General features: G+C 39.7%; 1 protein-coding gene across 2 annotated transcripts in view; it reads left to right on the plus strand.

Annotated features, from left to right (window-relative positions):
* The window catches only part of LOC124863178 (E3 ubiquitin-protein ligase SMURF2), a 65,465-nt gene that overhangs the window by 11,644 nt on the left and 36,521 nt on the right, over positions 1 to 17,300 (plus strand). For both annotated transcript variants that reach the window (XM_047357446.1, XM_047357447.1), the window contains one exon: positions 15,690 to 15,728. In XM_047357446.1, the coding sequence (XP_047213402.1) occupies positions 15,690 to 15,728 (39 nt within the window). The remainder of the gene's footprint in view (positions 1 to 15,689; positions 15,729 to 17,300) is intronic.

Raw genomic sequence — 17,300 nt, forward strand, 5'->3', positions numbered from 1 at the left:
AGTAGCATTTTTCTGGCAATAATTAGGTAAGCGAGGTGGCCATCCAGTTCTCCTAGTACAGGATGGTAGTACTATTCCTGCAGCTTGATCCTCTATCCACCACAGTTACATCAGAGGGGGTGAGGAGGCCAAGAAGCAAGGAAAGCCACGCAGCCGCCCAAAACAGGCTAGGTCCCAGCCATCGGCTCTGCAAGCTTGCCTCTGCTCTGCTCGTTGTTTTCACTTCCCTCTTAGCAATGATGGTACTGTGGAAGACTTTACTCGCCTGGATGACTTTCTGTTGGACACGTTGAATTGTACACAGTGGAAAGAGAGAGTGATGTAGTCTGCAGGGGTAACAGGAATGCCACTGCAGATTGCCATTGTGGCATAGTTTCCCACTTTTTGGAGCTGAAAATGGGGAGAGGAGTTATGCAATTACAGTGGACTGTATCTTGGAAGGAAAAGGTGACGTTAGATGGATGAATTGTTCTCACACTAAGAATGTAGGCAGCCTCTTTCCTTTCACATGTGTGGATGTGTGTGGTGAGCTTCTCTATGTTGTTGAACAGGTTTGTTAAAGAAGTTTAAGTTCTCCATATGTCCAGTTGCTTTGTACCTTCTCTCTGTTTAGGGGTAGGCAAGGTTGGAGGGCAGTTTCAGTTTAACTTCGCTGTTTTGTTCAGGTTCTTGATCTGATGTGAGCAGACTTCTTCTCACAATTGACTAAAACAACCAGGAAACCAATGTTTTAAACTTTGTTTCCTGGTTGTCTAACTGTGATCAACACTGTAAAACATTGTGTTGTGATGAATATAAACAGTCTGTCTTTTTTTTTTAACCAGTTTTTTGTGACTTAGAAAACTGTGTTGTTCATCAGGAAAACTGCTGTCATTGTTAGAGACGCACCAATTAATCAGCCAGAGGTCAGACTCAGACAATGTTCCCTCGATTGGCTGTAATTTATGATCAGCATTTTAAATATTAATTAAATGCATCAAAAATTTTATTTCCCACTATTTGTGTTCCATAAAAACATTAACAGCATGTAGTTTGCACTTTTTTTGAGTCTGATTTAAGATTTTAGGTTAGATACATACAATAATGTATTCATCAATGCATGTATTGAGTAGCATATCATTTTTTGGTATTGGTAGTGAAGGATTGTGGGGCTTGGATTCACTGACTGGGAAAATATAGATTTTTAAGTTTCCCAATGGCTGGTCACTGGCCAAAGAAAGTTCAATTTAGGCTGATTCCTTTCACATTTTCTGTTTGTGTTTTTGTATTAATTGGACATCAAATGAATCTAGGGGTGTTTTATCATCTGCTTGTTTCTTCTAAAATTCTCGATTGCTGACTAGATGGTTCTTTCACTTCCTCACACAAGACACATGCAAAGACAATGGAGCATACTGAATGGGACAGTTTTTTTAAACTTGGAAAGTACAGTTTTTTTCCTAGGTAATCCTTTTTCCTCAATAAAGATGATTCACTGGTATATCCTGTTACAGCTTTTCCGTTCTATTTGTCTAAGTCTTGGAAATTACAGGTCTGTAGAAAGGTATTAGAGGATATTCCTGGCAGTTTGGGGTTCCATGATCACTTTGCTTCCAATGACTTAATAATATTTGTGTTATGTGACCAAAAGAGGTCTTGTCAGATTTGAATATTGCATAAGTGGATTTGTTGGGTTTAAGAAGCAAGCCAATGAGATATATGCCTGTGGTTGTAAGTCAGTGTGTGGGTTTTGTAGAGCTGGACTGGGTTTCTGACACCCTAACTTTCTTCCTCTTATGCTTGACTGAACTAAGGTTTGGTGCTGTAATAAGATTTTTAAGAAAGGTGGCTACTTTTGAAGATAATTGGTTGGCAATGATTTACTTACCCCGTGTATCATATGCAGCTTAATCTCTACAAAAAGTGTTTGATACACTGGAAAAAATTCCCATGATCTCTGTGTGTATGAGTGTTTCTGCAGCGTTGAACATATACTTTGCTGTTATCTCAGCTGAGCAAATAGAAAGTATGCAATAATAAATTTTTTTGCAAAAAAAAATAGGATTCTGTTCTCAATATACTTACAATAAACTACACACACTATGAAAAGTGTTTTTTTTTTTCCTTTAACTGTCTTCATTCATTATTTTTATAACACCTGAGGAAAGAAGGTAGACCGATTGTTATCCTATTCTTCTAATTCAAATTAACCGTTAATGATACTGAAAATAGCTTGCTTTAGTCTTCTTCCCACAGTATAACTACACTGTGTTAACTAACCACAACTACAACAACCACTCTAAAGATTGTTAGCACAGTTAGGTATGTTGCAATCACTGATTGGGAAAAAAGAGCATAAGTTTTTGTTTCCAGACAGCTAATCATCGGTCAGGAAAAATAAAAATCAGCCGATTCCTTTCAAGATCCGCTGCTGTTTCTGCTACTAACAGTAGTATATCATTAAAATAGCAAAAGAGTGAAAAAGGGGCCTTTTCCAAGATTCTTTCTGTCGCAACTTCTCTCAGATGTTGCTTTGATTTAAGTGTGGAAGACATGACCACTTTCCCTAACTCTGCTACCTTCTCCTACTACTCCAATTTTGTGTTATTTGCTGTTATTTCAGCTTTTAACTTTATGTTCTCACTCAGGTTTTTATCTCCCTAGAAGCTACACCTAGCCTGGCTTTGTTTTTAGCTGTGACACCTTCCTGGAGGGGGGCATGGGCTGAGTTACTGCTGCAAACAACTTCATTTGGTCCTTCTATAGATGATACACTTGGCCCTGACTTTCAGTGTTTAACCCTGTCTCTCTAATAGACATAGCTCTTGGCTGAGCTTCTACTATGACTAACTGTATATTCTCTCTTTCATACTCTAGACCTGAAAACTGGTTCAGAGTTTTTCTGCTTGGCTGTCTTTCTCTCCTAGATGAAACCATTAAAGGAACTACCACTGCCTTTAACATTTTACTTTTCTTTCTCCTAGAAAGTACTCGTGGATCAGTGCTTCTGTATTCTTTTGTGTGTATGCTCTGTTCTCTCAAACCTCCAGTCAGTCGTGGCAGATGGTCGCTCACACTGAGCCTGGTTCTGCTGGAACTTTCTTCCTGTTAAAGTGGGGTTTTCCTCTCCACTTTCGCTACATCCATGCTCAGTGTGAGGGATTGCTGCAAAGTCGATGCAAGCGACTGTCCACGGTCACTACATGCTCATCCAGGAGGAGTGGATGCTGCAAGTCAGTGACTCGATGCAATCTGCTGGGTTTCCTTAGATAGAAATACTTTTAACCAATTTGAATAATAAACCGAATTTGACTTCGTCTTTTCATTGTTAGGATTAATTGGATGTATGTACCTGACTTGCAATCTGTATGATTTGACTGAACTGACTTTGTAAAATGCCTAGAGATGACATGTTTTGTGAATTGGCGCTGTATAAATAAACTTACCGCCAGAGAATATAAAAAAAACGTACTTAGTCAGGGAGGGTATTTGAGTAGTTTGCACAGATTAACATCTAGGAAACAACAGAACCCAGTATTTCCCAGCAGAACATTGACCAAAGCATCACACTGGCCCTGTCATTCTAAGTTCATCCCTTTGTGCCTCGTCCTTGACTGGTACAGTACTCCAAAACACATTTAAGCACCCTGAATGTTTTTAAATGTTTTCATGTTACAACCCTTTAACTTGAATGTATTGTGATATGTATTCAACCCCCTTTCTTCTGATACTCCTAAATAAAATCCACCACAGCTAATTGTCTTTAGAAGTCAACTACTTAATAAATGGAACCAACCTTTGTGTGATGTAGTACTGTTAAATTCCTCATCCTGTAATGAGTTTGACATAACTGGAAACAGGCCAAGGCATGGCTGTCCTCCTGTACTGAGAAGAGCTCATAGAATCAGTCAAGAGACTCTTGGTAACTCTCGAGTAGGGGTCCTGAACCTTTTTGGCTGAGAGAGCCATGAACGCCACAAATTTTTAAATGTAATTCCGTGAGAGCCATACAATATGTTTAACACTCAATACAAGTAAATGTGTGCCTTTTATGTAAGGCCAACACTTGTTAAGTCTCTGAATTCTTTTTAACAATGTTGTTATGCTGTTGCTAACCAATGATGAATAAAGTACTTCTTACCATTAATGCTACATAGTAAGGTTAAGCTTCATGCAGGCGTTGAGACTTCCATCTGTTAAACGTGATCGTAAGTTGGTCTTAATGTTCTTTAGATGTGAGACTGCTCCACATGCATACGTAGAGCCAAACATTGTCAGTAAAGCAATATTCACACGCTGCAGTGTGTGGTATGTAATGGGAAGCGCATTCCAAGTTTTGACAATCAGCTGGTCCACGGGTTGAAGTTTTTTCATTTCTGTCCCTTTGTGTTTGCTCGCCAACTCTGCTTGCTGTTGTGCAAGTCTTTCCAAATCTTCATTCGGTGACTTGAACTTATTCACCCACATGTCTGAGGGCTTCAGGTCCTCAGCTTATAGCTCAAAATCTCTGACGGAGACATTGGGGATGTCACTTGGGTCGGCGCTGTCCACTGCACACTTGTGTGGATGGGTGATGAACTTAAAAACATGAGTGCGCTCACGAATTTCTCCAAAGCGCGCTTTGAATGACTGCAGGAGATTAGATGTGAAGCCCACTAGCTGCAGGAGATCAAGATGTTGAGCAAGGTCACTTGCTGTGCATGCATCTTTAAACTCCCAGTTTTTCAAGCTGTAGTAAACAACTTGTTTCAATGTCGGCAATGAAGAGTTCCAGCTTGTTTTCAAATGCAAACACTGCTTGTTGAAGGGATAAGACTGTATTACCAGTGCCATGCATTTTCACATTGAGCTTTTTCAGACGTTCATTCATGTCCACAAGATAGTAGAACTCCAGGAGCCACTCAGTGTTAGCTAACTCAGGATGCTCGACGTTTTTCATTTCAAGAAAAGTCCGGATTTTGCTCAGACAAGCCGCAAAACGGCTGAGCCCCTTCCCTCTTGACAACCAGCGCACATTGCTGTGCAAACACAGACTAGGATAATTATTCCTAACTTCATCCAGCAGTGTTTTAAACTGGCAATTATTTAAAGCTCGGGCAACAATAAAGTTGACCACCCAAATGACCAGCGACATCACCTCACAAAAGCGCCTCCTGATGTAGGATGCAGTGAAAACTTAGGATGAGTCTCTTTTCATATTCACAAAGAAGCGCTGCAAATACTCTGTTTATGCCCATCATGCACGGAGCACCATCAGTACACGCCGAAATAAGTTTATCCATCTGTAGATTTTTTCCTTTAGCGAACTCAGTGAAAGACTTGAATAAGTCATCCCCTCTTGTTGTCCACTTCATAGGCAAGACATCAAGACTTTCCTCACGTAGTGTGTCTCTGACAGCATACTTTGCAATCACGCTGAACTGGGATAAATGGTTTACGTCTGTTGACTCATCCAAAGCGAGAGAAAAGAATGGTGCTGCATTTATGTCCTTCATTTGTATTGCCTCAATTTGATTTCCTATCGTGATGGTACGATCGTGAACAGTTTTTGCCGACAGAGGCATGTCTTTCGTTTGTTTCATTGTCTTGTCTTTTTCCGAAAGTCATGAAAAAGTTAATTGGCAACATCAAGCATGAATGTTTTTGCATACTCCCCATCTTTGAATAGGTTTCCGTTTCTCACAATTGCTAAAGCACCAGCAAAGCTAGCCGAACTCCAGTCACCTTGTTGGGTCCAAACACGGAGTTGCTTCTGATTAGCTTGCACTCTGCACAGTAGCTTTTGACATGCTTTCTTCCAACTGTCCCCCGCTGGATATTTCGATGCAAATGTAGTATGGCGTGTGTCGAAGTGTTGCTTTATATTTGACATTTTCATCTATGCAAAGTTTATCATTGCATATTAGGCACACTGCAGAACCTGCTCTCTCCACAAAGGCGAATTCCTCTGTCCATTCCTGCTGAAAAGTACGATACTCCTTGTCTTTTTTTTTTTTTTGGCCATCTTCTTTGTCGAAAGGGTTTCTGCAATTATCTAGCTGACTACTTGATTAAAAGAAGGAAGTTTAGTCCCTGACCTTACAATGACCCGTGTACGTTATGCATTATCCAATAAAAATTTGGTGTTGTCCCAGAGGACAGCTGTGATTGGCTCAGCCGCCTGCAACTATGAACATGAGCGGTAGGAAATGAATGGATTGAAATAAATGAGAATGTTTTATATTTTTTTACGTTATTATTTTTTTTATTAAAGATTTGTCTGCGAGCCAGATGTGGCTCGCGAGCCATAGGTTCCCGATCCCTGCTCTAGAGGAACTGCAGTGAGCTACAGCTCTGGTGGGACAATCTGCTGAGAGGACAGCTGTTAGCCGTGCATTTTTTCTTTTATGGAAAAGTGGCAAGAAGAAAACCACTGCAGAAAGAACGGCACAAAAAGTCCCCCTCGTAGGGGGCCAAATGGGACCAGATCTTTGAAAAAGATTTTAAACTCAACAAGACTTTTACATGGCATAAAAGATATAACAAGAAAACTTGTTAGAGGCTGTTAAAGACTTCACTCTAAGTGATGTCCATAGACCTTTTGTCGTCTGGTGTCCCATGTAAACCCTTTCTGTGGTGGACAAAGGTCAGCGTGTCCATCCTGCTAGACCTGAATTTATACAACGCTTTATAAAACCAACTTTTTTTTTCTTTTAGGTTTCTTTCAGTTTGGTTTATTGTTCACTTATATAGTCTTTTAACGTTAAAGTAATATTAGACCTACTCCCGATAAACTGTGCCTTGTTCTCTCTGTGTATTAGGATAAATAGTTGCATGTCGGTGAGCTTGTTATGCATGGAAACTCCGGCACTCTTCTAATACTAGCCTCCATCTGCTGCAGGCCCAGAGATAATGATCTACAGAGACCATGTGCAAGACTAAACACTGGAAACAGATGGGGAGACAGTTCAGACATTAGTTAGACAGATAAAGAAAAGCTTGACTGGTACAATTATCAGCAACAACTTGGAAATCTACATTGTCGTCTGTGCTCTTCTTTCAGGTTTTGAATCCAAGAAACGGTCGGGAAGGAATGGGAAAGGGGAAAAGGAGGTCCTTTTGTTTATGGTGTAACATTGTTGTGCATGAGACTGCATGGTCCTCCTGAGCCTGGAATCAAGACAGGCCAGACAAACAGGCAGACAGGCAGAGGAAAGGTTGGAGAGCAGGACAGGCGGGGAGTAGCTGGGGGAGTAGGTTTCCTGAAGATGCCTCAGACATGTCTGTTGTGGGGTCAGTTCATATGACCGGTGAAAGCGGGTGGACAGGAAGGGAGGTTCAGTATTCAGTCAACCTGAGCTAGAGGCCTGAAAATATTTGTTAAGGTTCAAACATAGTTACAATTTCATGCAAGAAGATGAGTAGCTGATTTTCTGAAAGGCTCCTTTCTCTTTGACTTCCTCTTATAAAGCCGCATTTCCAGCTAGTTTGGACTGCGGACATAGATGGGAATGGTGGGTTATTACCAGACAGTCATCTATCTTCTCACATCCCCACTTCCCTCACCTCATAGGCTCCAGTGTAAGAATGAACCACAATGTAGCAGATTAAAGGGGAGTCCTTACTTCCCCAGAGGGCTCAGCTTCTTTCCGATGATGTTTTTATTCTTTTGTTTTAATGGGCGTCAAAGTGACTGCAGAAGTGGCTGTATATGTTGGAATCCTAGGAAATGAAAGCAGATTCTTACTTTCATCTTGACTTGATTAGTGATCGCTGCCATGGCGACACTTCCTCCTCCCTCTCCCTTAGATGTCACATGACGCTTCCCTCCCCAGGTGTTTGGCCAGCGCCTGGCAGCCTTCATTGATTCGCCTGCACAGTGAGACTCTTTGTGTCAGCCTGGGAGAAACTCTGCCATCCTCTCCCCACAGGTGGGACATTAACTCTGACCACACCGAGCTGCTGTTAACACTCAGAAATAGTTTCTTTATTAAAGACATTGAAGGAAGGAACTACTCTAATGTGGCCCCTGATTGTTGGCTGGACTGTAATGTTAGTTTTGCTTTCCGACTGTCCTCAGGGAAGTGGTCCTGTTTGGACTCCAGTGTGAAAAGCCATTATGTCATTAAGTTGGAGTCAGTTAAGCAGCCATTGAGAGATTACGCTCAATACTCCCATTCCCTTTCTTATTTACTTGGTTGTATGTCTGCTAGGTCACTGACAGATTATGGATTTGCTTCTAGCTTTAGTGGTCTGTAATTCTGCAGGTGATTAGCCCACAAGCATTGCATCATTTATGCTAACATTTTGTCATTCCTGTTATTGTGATAAATGACAAGAAACCTTTAAAAGCTTCTTTTTTCGTTGTAGCTTCAAATATCTTTGCCACTCGTTGGCCTTCCTGTTTTCTGCCCCCCGCCATGATTCCCTCCCCATCTGCCCTCATCCCCATCCGTCCATGCTGTGAGTGGAATGAGAAACATGGGCAGCACAGAGATGCCCTTCTCTCAGCTTTGCCTCAATACTTGCTGTCGCCATGACAACTGAGGATTTTAGATGGAGGGGAACTAGGATGGATAGGGCAATGTGTCGCTTCTTTTAAATTAGTGTCTGCCTTTCTAAGTGTTAGCAGAGAAGAAGTGAAAGATCTTGAGCATATAGGGATGAAGTGCTCTTATTACTTTGCACAGTACTCATCTCATTGTTGTTTCTTACCAGCTTTGCAGATCTACGGACTGACATTTTTGCCCATTTGTTCAGTTAGACTGGATGAAGAGCATCTGTAAAACAGCTGCACAATATGTCGAATCACAGTTGTGCAATAGACTGTTGAGATATCATCCTTGGCAGGTGCCATGCTTAAACACAGCACTTCCCATAGTATATTTAGTGTCTTGGATGGACTCAGGCTTTCACTGATTTCCACAGTTTATTAAAGATTTTAGGGACCAATATCAGAAAACCCCTGCAGAAAAATTGTCCTTGTGATGATGGAAAAAAAGATTAGTGAGGAAAACATTGGTTTCGCAGTCAATATTGTCATGGCAACAATCAGCAATAGTAATAATCTGTTCCTTTTCCTAAAATTGCATCACCTGACTTTGTTAAAAGCAATTTTCAAGTCTAACCAAAAATTCTCAGATAGAACTAGGTCTGGATTGACTAGGCCGTTCTTACAGATGAATATGAATTGATCTCAATAGGCAGTACATATGATGGATGTTATTGTCATTGTAAAGGGTGAAAAAGAATTGGAACTGGATTGTTTGGGAAAATTCAAATTTGTTCGATCAACAAAATAATGTGGGGGTTTGACAAAATCACACCGTATATATGGTGAATGGTAAATTGCCTGAACTTTGGGGACTTTACAAAGTGCTTTAAACTACAATCAGTCATCCACCCATTCATACACGCTGACAGTGGTAAGCTACGTTGTAGCCTCAGGTGGGCTGGGGCAGACTGACAGCAGTGAGGCTACCATACAATCCGCGCCACCCGACCACCATCAGCAGGCCAGAAGTGTCTTACCCACGACTGGCTAAGACGGGACAGAGCGGGGGTTCGAACCATCAGTCCACCCGTTACAGGAAGAACCCCTACCACTGTTGCCACTGTCGCTCATAAATGTATAAAACCAATAAGTATCAATTGTTGAGCTTAGTCAGGAGCTGCAGTTGCTATTATTCAAAGAAAATGCCGTCGGGACCTCCCCCTAAACACTGATGAACCACAGCATCTTTGGTTTGACACCAGTTCAGCCCCACTCAACATAAACACTACAACAGGCTCTCATTGCTGCCAAAAGCATTACGTTATACAGTAAGCCAAGCTAGGACACTACCGTTGGATAGAATTGTTTGATTAACAATGTACTGCAACAGTTTCCCTTTATAATAATAATGTGGTTTACTAATGAATTTACATGGGCAGATTTTTCAAGCTCATTTTAAAATTAAAACTAAACCAAAATTTTCAATATTAAAATTGTCTCCAACCTCAGCCTTAGCAGTATTCTGTGTCTTGTCAGTGACTTGTGACAAAAAGCTTTGTGGTAAACGGAGGGCTATAACTGACCACTCAACACAGCAATCACCTCCACAGACAAACTAACAACAGCCTGTAGCTCATACCATTGTCCCTGTCAATAAGTAATGAAATCAGTGGAGTTGAAGAGGAGAGCAAGGTGTCTCTGGACCAGGCGTTCGCCTGCGTGTTCGTGAAGAATGCGACAGAAAGTGATGCATACCAGATGTTTTCGATGTGAGGTGGGTTTCACTAGAATGTTACACATTCCCAGGGATGTTTGTGGAAAGAAACTTCCTCATTTGTGGAGCTTGTTCTGCAATGCCGTCACCTCTCACCACCCCTACCCTGACTTGGCTGTGCATCCAGCTTAGTGGGCTGTTTATCCTTCTAACTCAATTTCTTTCATCTCTCATTGGGAGTTGTGCTTCAGTGTGATTTTTACACCACACATATGTAAATATTGATGAGAGTAAAGTTGATGATTTGTGTGATTTGTGGACATGGTCCTTGAAAAGTATGTCTTCCAGCACTGTTTTTGTTCTAGGTTAAAGTGATTCATAGTGACATTTGACATGGTGTGAGTGTCTGGGTATGTGTGGCATGGAGTGGAGGGGAAGGGAAAAAGGCAGGGACTCATGACTGAGTAGCTTAAGCTCCAGCTGCTACTATGGGTTAATGTTTATGTTTGTAAAGCTGGAGGATTTCCACCTGTGGACTAGACAAGCTGGACCTAAAGAAAAGATTCCATATTCCCATTATCAGTTGACTCTGGTTTGTGTCAAGTCAAATTTATTTCTAAAGCCCATTTTATATGACAACCATGGACTCAATGGGCTAAAAGCAAGCATTACACATAATAAAACAGTGACAAAACAATAAAGATAGCACATTTCAAGTACCATAAAATAAAAAAATAAAACAATGTTAATAAAAACAAGAAAGAAAAAGATTTCTAAAGCTAAAACATAAGCCTAGTTATAGGCTTATGTTTTTTTGCTTTTAAAGCTGGACAATGTTGAAACTAATCTGAGGGATGGAATTCCAGAGAACCGGACCATAATGACTAAAGCCAAAAGCTGGTCTAGAATTGATTCTAGGTATGACCAAAAGAGTCTTACTAGAAGACCTTAATGGCCTGTCTGGGGTATGATCAATGAGTATCCCAGACATATAAGAGGGTCCAGACCATTTAAAACTTTAAAAACAATTATAAGTATTTTAGAAGTATCTCAGTCTTAACAAGGCTCATGATATCAACAGAAGCTGATTATGTACAGCTGTGTATCATTTGCATTTGAATTATAAGAAATACCATGGTGTCTAATCATGGAACCAAGGGGAAGCATATATAAATTGAACAGGAGAAGACCCAGAACCGATCCCTGTGGAACACCACAGTCAGTGTTAACCCCATCAGATTCAAAGTTATTAATTGTAACAGAAAATATTCTACCCATGAGATATAAAGACAACCAATTAAGAACAGGACCATTTAGACCTAAAAGATGTTCAAGACGCTTAAGGAGTATAACGTGGTCAACGGTGTCAAAAGCTGCTATGGTCAAGGAGAATCAGGACAGAGATTTTATGTTGGTCAAGACTAATTCTCAGATCCTTAACAACTCTAACCAGTGCTGTTTCTGTACTATAATTGGTTCTAAATCCAGACTGGAAAGTATCAAATATGCATATGAAGTTGACGATACACCACTTTTTCAAGTAGTTTCCCTAGAAATTGTAGATTAGAAATGGATCTATAGTTATCCAAGGAAAGTAGGTCCAGTCTATTCTTTTTTAACAATTGTGTTACAAGAGCATGTTTAAAAATTCCAGAGATTAAGGAAGCATGGACGATGTCAGTCACACCATCCACCAAACAACCAAGGACATTTTTAAACAACTTGATGGGTATGGGGTCTAAGGCACTAGTTGCATAACTTAACTGGTGTATTATTTCTTCTAGCTCATGTCTATTTACTGGAAAGAAATTGGAGAAAGTTATATTATATTGAGTGATTTGCATGAGGGGTGAGGCGTACGGACCAAAGATTGTATTACCAACACTATTTCTAATTCTGCCAATCTTTGACGACTGTGGCTCAGTAGGAAGAGTAGTTGTCTTGCAATCGGAAGGTTGTGGGTTCGATTCCAGCTTCCTCCTGCTGTATGTCGATGTGCCCCTGGGCAAGGGGCCCTTAACCTCAAGTTGCCTACCAATCTGCGTATCGGTGTATGAATGTGTGAGCGTTAGTGAGTGCGATTGGGTGAATGTGGCTCTAGTGTAAAGCACTTTGAGCGGTCTGTATGACTGGAAAAGCGCTATATAAAATTCAGTCCATTTACCATATCTATTAACTAAAAAGTCACATGAGGGCACAGAGTTTGAAGATAAATCAGAAGCACAAGGAGAGTCAGAATAATGTGACTTAATATTTGAATATCTTATGTGAATTCATGAATTCATTACTATTTCAGAACAGATACGTCTTTTGACGATTTTGTGTCTAGGTACATATCGTATTCCATCTTCGATACCGGAAAATATACAAAAATTATCAGAAACAGCTACATCATAATGCACTTTAAGATAGATTTTAGACCTCTGGAAAAGACCAAGCCAAGAGTGTGACCCAGAGAATGAGTTGCCCAAGCAACATGATGTATGAGGTCAAAGGTTGATAAACTGAGTTGAAAAGGTGTCAGTGTGGTTATCCACATCTATGTTAAAATCGCCAGAAATATAGAATCGAACTCAACAGCTATCCAGGATAAAGGTTCAGCAAATTCAGTTAAGAAACCAGCTTTATGTCTTGGAGGATGATAAACAGTAGTTATTAAAACAGGACTCGATGTTTCAGAACAAAAGCTATATACTCAAACAGTAAGAACCAAATAAGACCCGTTTGTATAAAAGACTGTGTGATAAGATGGCAGCAACACCACCATATTTCTTGCTTGCCCTTGAGCAATGTACAAATGAGAAATTTGGTGGAGATGCTTTAATTAATTCAAAGTTGCCATTGTCACCAAGCCAGGCCTCGGGTAGAAGGAGGCAGTGAAGCTTATGAAATGTTATAATGTCATTGATGATGAAGGTTTTATTTCTCAGGGATCTAATGTTAGAAAGTTCAAAGTTGAGAGGACTCGAAGGCTCTCATGCATCAGCCACGGTTGACTGTAACTTACAATATAAAGAATAATCAGGAATTGATGTTTCATGATCAGAAGACACACGGGCAGGACCCTCATGATTAGAACTATTGCTGTTGATGAGAGGCGTGGAAAACTGTACTGGGTCATGCCATGGTAAACATCGGAATAAGCTAAATGCAATAAATTGAATAAAGTTTCTACATAGCAGCATTGTTCCCTTCTGATTTAAATGTTGGCCATCCACTCTGTAGAGACTAAAGTTGTTCCAAAAGTAGTCAAAATTTGAAATGGAGTCAAAGCCAGTAGCAGAACAGAAGTCTTTGAGTCCAAGATGGCGACTGTAGAGACGAGTAAACCGTTCAGAGGTTTTTGTAAGAGTAGGGATTGGGCCAGACATGATGCAGCATTTTCCAAGGCTCTCAATAGTGTACCATAGTGATGTGCGGATTGATACTGAAATACCAATACCTCCGATACCAGATCTTTGTGCTCTAGAATCGATTCTCAAATCAAAATATGGATCCTTTTGATACTTCAGTCGTTTTAGGTAATGTATATAATTACAGGAACACAGTGGAAAGAAACTAAACTATTGAGATCTTGTCTAAATTATCCGGTTGGTGGGAACTATGTTTCTTCAGCCTGGGTAAGTGTGTAATGCCAAGCAGCGTACTGTTGCTGCCCAGTCAGTCACTCAAACACAATGGCAGAACGTGAACTGACTCATGTGTGGAGCTATTCCAGCTTCCAAAACAGCCGCAGTTTATGGAAACTCGGTGACGAGCTGGGGCAACACAACAAACATTGTGAAACACCTCAGGCTAAACCACAACATTTATGATAAAACAGACAGAAGAGGAGGACTCAGTGTCAGGAGCTGCTAAGAGGGACGTCTCTGGTGGAGGCCTTCGGTACTGCAGGCAGGGACTATCCAGGTACAGACAAAGAAAATGTGGAACAGTGCAAGCAGGACTAAGCACTTGCTGTTGTTGCTGTTCAAATAAATTATTTGAACAACATTAATTGTTGTTATTATTATGGTTATGAAATAAGGAATGAAATAAATTCATGCTTAAGCAAATAGCTGCATGAGTTTCAGCTTGGAGTAATATGTGTATCTCTGAGATCATCTCATAGGCAAAAACGTTTTGATTCAAGTAAGGTTTTCTAAAGAATTGATTCTTTAAATGGATTACATAAACTAGGTGTCGTTAAATTATACAGAGCATTGCAAAAAAAAAACAGCAGTTGTGAAATTTAAAAAAATATATACGTGAAAAGAAGGATAAAAATAACATTTTATCTATAAATGTATGCATTGTTATTTACAATCAGTCTAATTTGCTTTAACTGTTAAATCAGTGTTTTAAAATGTAGGTATTTATAAACTTGTGCAATAATTGTGGCATTTAATTATTTAATCAATGACTTAATCTATTATTATAAATAGCCCATCTTGTGACAGTGCAATGGTGTCCTTGTTCATCTGTGTATTAATAATTGAAACACAAATTTTCTATAATTAACTTTTAATTTTTGTACAAAAATGTAATAAGTGACAAATAGCATGAAAACTATTAGTTGGAAGAGACTATTCTACACACTAGAGATAACAGTTTTTTATTATTGTGAAAAGTTACCAATTTTAAATATGCCAAGTATAAAACTGAAAAGACAATGTAAGTAATTTTGTTATTTACAATCAGTCTAATTTGCTCTTTTTAGATTTACCAGGCACATTAGGTGTATTTGCACAAAGTATCGGATCGGTATCGGCAATATCAGCCTGAATTTTACTCGTTATCGGATGGGAAAGGAAATCCGTGGCATTGAACATCACTACTGTGACAGAGGGATTCCAAGTCTGCGCGAAGTTTGGTGGAGCTTCTATCCATAATGTCTTCAGTCCCCAAGTGTGTTATGGCAAAGTTTACAGTTTAATACTGATTAACAATTGGTTGTAAAATTTCACAGTCAGTCAGTCAGTCATTTTCTACCGCTTATTCCATAGTGGGTCGCAGGGAAGCTGGTGCCTATCTCCAGCAGTCTATGGGCGGGAGGCGAGGTACACCCTGGACAGTCTATCATAGGGCAACACACAAACAACCATGCACAGACTCATTCACACACCTAAGGGCAGTTTAGAGAGACCAATTAACCTAACAGGCATATCTTAGGACATGCCTGTTAGGTCACAATTTGTTCAACGTATTTTATTGAGATTTTATGTGCCAGACCAGCACAAAGTAGGGCGTAATTGTGAACTAAAAGGAAAATGATTAATAGTTTTCATAGCAGGATTAAACTCTCTGCTGCAGGCAAGCTGGTTGTGATGGAGACCTGGAGACTAAACATGTTTTTTTTCACCACCTTGAAACCTGGAGAATGTAGACTTTGTTTGTTCCAGTGGAAAAAAAAAAAAAACAGTTTCACCAAAATAATCATTACCTCAAAATCTCCTTTAATTAGACAGTTTACTTTCAAAGCAGTATCAATGCTTTCATACTTGTTTAGTTTATTCTAATGTTTGACTTCTCTTTCTTTTCTAGTCCTGTGTGCCAAAAACCTGGCAAAGAAAGATTTCTTCCGTAAGTATCTGAAGTCTGCAACTGTTAAGTTTTAAGTTCCTATTTGTAGATTTTTTTGTTTTGTAATCTACTCGAGATGTTCCCTTTTAGACATGTGGAGATTTGATACATATGCTGTAAGGTCCTTTGATTCTGAGGAAAATGAGCCTGATAAAGTGTCTGCTGTAGACATTAACTGCTCTCAAGGATCTGCATGTCTGGCCATTTGAACATATATGGATACTTTTCTCCATATGTCCTGAAGTGAAGGAGATTTCTGTTTTAGAGCATTACACTTAGCAATAGAGTTTGTCTCTTCAAATCATGTGAGCTTAATTTTGAAGTATTGCTCAATCAGATGCTCCTCCTGGTAATGATCTGTAAAAACCCTTAAAAAAGACAACATTTTAGTTCCGGTAAATAATCTTACTCTGAAGTCACAATATCCTTTAAGTGCAGATGCTTTGAAGTTTCACAAATAATTTGATTAAAGAACATCGCACACTTGTGCCTTTAGTTGTGTCAGAATGCATTCTCTCTTTTAAACCCAGAGGTTCAGACACACTGATATCCAAAGCACTTAGTGGCTGTTCCTCTTTGGAACTTTACTTTAGAAAGGTTTAAGCTTTAACTGGAGTACAGTTTTTGGGGCAAAAGGTTAGGAAAAATAAGTTTATTGTCCTGAACAAAGTCACCAGTGGCACAATTATTGGTACCCCAAACACGAACTTCTAATCCCCCTGGGGGGGGGGGGGGGGTGCTTTAAACAGGATGGAAAAGCTCCTCATGCTTACTCTTAGGCCTGAAAGATCTGTCATGATCTGGGCTTGTGTTTCTTCCATAGGCCCTGGGAACCTTGTTAGAGTTTAAAACATTGTGAGTTCTGAAATACCATATTTCTAAATAAAAATCCTGTGGACTCCTGCAAAAAAACTGAAACTGCATTGACACTGAATCTTTGAACGGAATAATGATCCAAAACACATGGCCATATCAACAATCACAAAATCAGCCTTCTCCCAAGACCTTCCCAGTCCCCAGACCTAAATCCTATAGAACCCAGGTGTCTGGGTTTTTCAGGTTTTCCATTTCCTGTCTTTTCTACAAAGTATTATCAGCAGGGACATCAATAACTCTGACACCTAAACAGGTTTTATTCTCAAAGTCGGTGTTGAGTAAAATTGTATTTTTCTACATTTTTCAGTGTGAGATTGTGTTACAGAAAACAAAGCATTTTTTATACGTTTATATGTTCAGGAGCATTCACCCCGAAGGTTTTTTGGTTTTTTTAACTGAACCATATGTTCAGAACCTCTCATAGTTTCGGATAGTTTTTAATTACAACAACAAAAGTGAAGTGTCCTTTAACCCCCAAGATTCAGTTTTCTCTTTTTATGCACGTTGTAGCATGTTAAATGTAAACAACAGTGGATTTGTTTTAATATATTATCCGTATTTCTCCTCTGCTTCCATGCTGGCTACAGCAGCCAGAGCAGGGGGCACTGATGCATTATGTTGAACTTAAAATGTTTCAACTGTGTTTCCTTAGACTAACTTCATGATCAAATGATGATCAGATACATAATACGATGG

The sequence above is a fragment of the Girardinichthys multiradiatus genome, chromosome X, assembly GCF_021462225.1.
Source record: "Girardinichthys multiradiatus isolate DD_20200921_A chromosome X, DD_fGirMul_XY1, whole genome shotgun sequence".
Classification (NCBI taxonomy): Eukaryota; Metazoa; Chordata; class Actinopteri; order Cyprinodontiformes; family Goodeidae; genus Girardinichthys; species Girardinichthys multiradiatus.